Source organism: Merops nubicus, unplaced genomic scaffold (assembly GCF_000691845.1).
Source record: "Merops nubicus isolate BGI_N331 unplaced genomic scaffold, ASM69184v1 scaffold34523, whole genome shotgun sequence".
Taxonomy (NCBI): Eukaryota; Metazoa; Chordata; class Aves; order Coraciiformes; family Meropidae; genus Merops; species Merops nubicus.
Genome location: NW_008600191.1, coordinates 6363 through 11215, shown reverse-complemented (window position 1 = coordinate 11215; position 4853 = coordinate 6363). Strand labels below are relative to the sequence as shown.

The 4853-nt window shown below is 46.3% G+C and overlaps 1 protein-coding gene across 1 annotated transcript in view; it reads left to right on the top strand.

Moving 5' to 3' along the window:
* The window catches only part of LOC103770382 (suppressor of tumorigenicity 7 protein-like), a gene marked incomplete at its 5' end in the record, with an annotated part of 12789 nt that extends 11155 nt beyond the window's left edge, over positions 1 to 1634 (top strand). Inside the window, one exon of the mRNA XM_008937639.1 lies at positions 1581 to 1634. Coding sequence (XP_008935887.1) covers positions 1581 to 1634 — 54 coding nt within the window. The remainder of the gene's footprint in view (positions 1 to 1580) is intronic.
* Between the last annotated feature and the right edge of the window lie 3219 nt (positions 1635 to 4853).

Genomic DNA, 4853 nt, shown 5'->3' with positions numbered 1-4853 from the left:
CAGCAGGATTTCTGATCTGGTGGAGGATCCCTCTGCTCTTGATCATCAGACAGCTCTCTTGCTTTTGTAGTTGCTGTCCAGAATTGTCTCAGTAAGTGACAGAAGGGAGGAGGTATGCAAAAAGAATGACAATAATCTCTACAGTTCACTGAGCAAGCTGAAAAATACTGTTGCATAGAACAGCTTCTCTTGAAACTGCAGACAGAAGGGTCTGATTATTTTCCATGCAGTATGAATTTTTATTTTTTAATGATTACATAGGTGGAGAAATGGGCAGTTATAGATCATCTTGCAGAAGCTCTGTGGCACAATTCCTTCTGTCACACCTTATAAAGACACCAAGGAGTCTGCCTTCAAGAAAACTGGAGGTGCAGAGTGCCAGCAGCACTGTAAACGCTCTTCTCAGGAGCTCCTGAACACAACCAACGTGCTTCACTTCCAAGCCAATCAATCCCATTTTTTAAGTCCAAACCTTATGCTACTGGAATAGACCAGTATCAGTTAGTACTAAAGTACTGCAAAAATACTGCAGCAGGGTTTGTGCAGAATCCTCCTTCTTCAGGGAATTGGACTAAATCCTGAGACTGTCCATGTTCCCAAGCGTTTTGATACGGATCGCTTGTTATTTTCACAACAAAGAGAAGTCATGGGACTGAAATTAAATATTGGCTAATTTTTATGATTGCGAGATTAGGGAAAACTGCTTCTCACTCTGGTTGTTTGTAGCTCCCTGTTGGAGCATTCTGTCCCATTCTGCTGATGGCAGCCATCTAGAGACACAAAATCTGGCTAAACAGAGCCCTGGCTGGCGGGCCCTGCTTTCTGTGACACTGCTCTGCTTTCTGAACAAATCCCCCTACCACTTTCCCCAAAGCTCATTAAGTGAGACTGGAGAATTAACTTTTTTAGCCAGCTGCTGAACTTTTCATATTTATAAACACTTGAGTCTTTTGCTTATCTAAGAGAAAATGTGTATAGTTTGGAGATGTGCACTTCCCTGCCAATGTGCAATGAGTGGTTCTACACTTCATAGGAAAAAAAGCCTGAAGTTTCCTGTCACAGCTGAGTGTCGATGCCAAGGGCAAAGGTTTCTTGCCTTGCTAATCTACATCTTAACTCATGCACTTAATGTGAAGGTGCCACACGCAAACAGGCCGGGAAGAAGCTCGCTGCAGTGGAGAGCGCCCGCGCTGCTCTGAATGTTATGTTTTAAAAGCCTTTTTAATGTAATATTTGAGGTTATGATAGAAGCCAGGAGGGCCAAAGTAAAACCCTCCAAGTAAATGAGTCCTGTCATTGCTGCCTCGTGCAAAGAGGGTTTGGATGAGGATAGCACGAGTCCTGGTGAGCGCTGGGGGGGTGGGCCCAGGGGGTGCAGGGGAGTTGGAGCCATTTGTTTTAGCCTAGCCTTCGTTTCTGGAACTGTTTAGATGGCATCTAGAATATGGGTCCTGTCTGGAAGCACGGGTCTTGCTGGTGGGCTGTTCAGTTCTCTCGTGTTTGAGCCAGTGACTATGAGCAGTCCCTGCCCGGGGGGTGCTGCCCTGCTGGGGTCCCCTCACCTCTCTGCTTCTGCCCAGGTGCTGCGGGTGCTGTGGCCGGTGAGTGCTCCCAGCGTCCTGGCCTCCAGCTGAGCGACCACCCCGGGGTGAGTGGACAGGGCTGGGGCTGGGGCTTCCAGAGGGGGATTTTTCCTTTTGTGTGTCTTGGGTAACAGTCCATGTTTGCTGCAAGCCTATTTCATGGTGTTGGTGTGGAGGGGATCGTAGCTCTGTTGACCTGAGAGGAAGATGGAGGGTGGTGTTTTGTTCACACCTCGAGCCTGTCGAAGGACTGGTTTTGAACTAATTGTTGTGTTCTGTTTCTTTCAGTGCTTTGGGACTCTTCTTTCACCCTGCAGCTTCATGGTGGAAAACATCGAGGTTCTGCTGTCCTGTCTCTGGTGTCATCTGACTCCAGGGTGACTGGAACGTGCTTCCCACCATGGTCTGATTTCAGAGTTCTCACAAGCCTCATCCTGGTGTTAGGTGACCCCTAGATGCTGGGGCAAGGAAGAAAGCTGTGCTGTTCAAATTGGTATCTGACAGGCTTCCATGTTGGTAATGGTGCTTAATGTAGGAATTTCTTCTTTGGCCTTAGTTTGTAATCAACTAAGAAAATAGTTTTTGTTGAGCAATACCTTATTGCTCTTTAATCACTTGTACAACTGGAAGCTAATACTTCCTCTGTAAGAAAGGAGAGGATGTAAATGGAGCAGATGTTTGGAGTATTGACACTTCCTTCTCAGCTGCAGATGCACCAGATCGTTGGCTTAGATTTTATTTTATAAGCCTTTTTCAAAATATTTGTTAACAGCAAAGTATGGTTCTGCTTTCTTTATTAAAACGTTGCTTCTTAACACACTGAATTTGTTGACTTCTTAAGCGTCTGTTTAATACAGATTATAGTGTGCTGACAAAGATTTGTTTCTTCTGTATCTTACAAGCTTGTGTTATGCAAGGAAGCGATGGTATAAGCTCCTCTGTCTCATGTTATTGGTACTTTAGATTTAATTGTGCATCTTTTGTCTTTCAAATCACTTTGCTGTGAAGAAGAAGATAGTTTCTGAAACTGCCCCAAAAGGTTGTGATACCTGCAAGGGATTCTTTTGGGGAGACCTGAGCTTTCAAGTGTCAGTCCAAAGTACTGCTCTTGGTGTGAAGACTTGAGGAGATCTGAGTCGTGGAGCACTCCTCAAAGGGGTCACTTCCTAGACACACCAGCCACGAGGGTTTGTTTGCTGCAGAGGTGGAAAGATGGCTGTGGGCAGCCAAGTGGCTTGAGGTAATTGGTGTGACCTCCATTTTCACTCTCCCTCATTAGAGAAGATGCTCGATTTTTCACCTTCAGGTCTGTTGCTTGGTGTTGAGGAAGCAGCCAGGTTAGCCAGGCTTTGGGAAAGTGGAAGTGATAAAAATAGCACAGGCCTGTGGGTAAATGCTAATTCTGAGCACATGAAGAGTAGTCCATTATCTTCTGTTTTACAGATAAGCACACATACTTACCCACAATAACTAGGGAGACTTTACATGTTTAATGTTCACTGATCTTTGTGAAGGATTGATGGAAGCTGTGACCTTGATGGGTTCTTTCAAAGGTGGAGTAAATTACTCTAGTTTCTGAACCCTGGTTGGAAGAAGCTGGCTGTAGCCTGTTCTGTCCTTTGAAACAATACCTAAATGAATCAATTCCAGGTCAATTTGAGTTGACCTATAATCTATCTTGGCACGGGAGACTGATTTCTCCCCCTTCCCTGCCAAATGCTTCTTTACCTTGTAAAGAAGTGCTGCGAAGCTGCCTGTGCATCTCCTGTACGTGTGGCTTATTTGTGACTCTGCCTGAGAGGACACAGATGCATTTAGTGGAAATGCCATTGTTAATCTCCACTGAATACTCCCTTTGGCTGGGCTTTAATCCATGTGAAATACTTCAGTTCATTGAGGAGCCCTACAGAAAGGTACTACCAAATTTTTCTGAGTTGCCTAATTACTAGTAGGTAATTATCTCGACTTTGGTTCCAGCTGAATGCGTGTCACTGGGGCTGTTTCTCACTGTGGAATCATTGTGGTGATTAATAGACACGTTGTGTTCATGTAATTTCACTTCTTGGTCCGCAGGGGCCCATAAGGTAACCAACCTAATGCTTTTTAAAGTTGAACATTTTCCAGCATTTGTGTGGGGTTATAAATGAAGCGCTGCCTCCCATGTATCATCCCAAGAGCTGCTTTCTCTCACTGTCCTCCCCTGACAGAGCAGCAACAGAGAGGGGATGGGCTTTTGCTGAAAGTCAGGCTGGCAATGGGCGAGGTAATGAAAATCTTCCTGCATTTATTTACATACCTGATGCTAATAGGTGTATTTGTAAACAAGTGTAATTAGAGTGTCTGATTCATTTGGGCAGGGTTAGAGTTTGGAGTGGCTTTGGCTTGTTGGGTGTTTTTGTCACGCCACGTCATGACAGGTGAGTTTTGATCAGAATGTCCAGGAAGAGGAATGCTGCTTTTCTTCTGCCAGCCTCTCACTTTTCCAGCAGTAATCTCCAAAAAGGACAGGAAGGGACAGGACAGGGGAAGAGTTACCACAGCCACTGGTGCTGCAGGGTTGTCTCCCCCAGACACGGTGACTTGGTACCGTGCAGCTTTCAGGGGATGAAACTTTCTGCTGGCTCTTGGTGCCATTACAGTAATAAACCCCTTAAAGCAGCAGTGGGGCAGTTCAGAGCAATAACTAGTTCTGGGTAACAGGGTCTGCCCAGGGCAACTCGAGTTCACGTGGGCTTGTAAACCACACCAGAACCGTCCTCTGAGGGGTGAGCTCTCCTGAGGTTGTTACCCTGCTGTGAGCCCTTCGTTCTCTGAAGCTGGGGTAGATGAGTGCGTTACTGGCTTTTGTGTGTGGCAGCAAGATGGCTCGTGCCATCAGGAACCCCTCCCCAGGGTTATGTTGACAGGTTCCTGTGGTCACCTCTTACCCCCAGCTGCTGTGCTGGTTCCTGGTCCAGGTCTGTCGTGGGCCAGTTCCCTTCCCGCATCTCCTCCGGCACCGGCCGGGCTTGTTTATTCCCTGCTCCTCGTCCTGGAATTGTTGTGAGGGTGCCAAGCCTCGTAGATCCCTGACTCTGAGCAAGGCAGGGTTTAAAGGTCATAGTCAAGACCATTAATAACAAGGTGCAAACGGCTGGTTTATATGTAATGTGAAGCTTTTTACTTATTTCATTTTTGCACTTTGGGGGCTCTGTTTGCTTATGGAGCACTTGGTGTCTGGTACCTATTTAGGCTGAGAGCAGGCAATTGGGTTCCTTCAGGCCTTCAGAG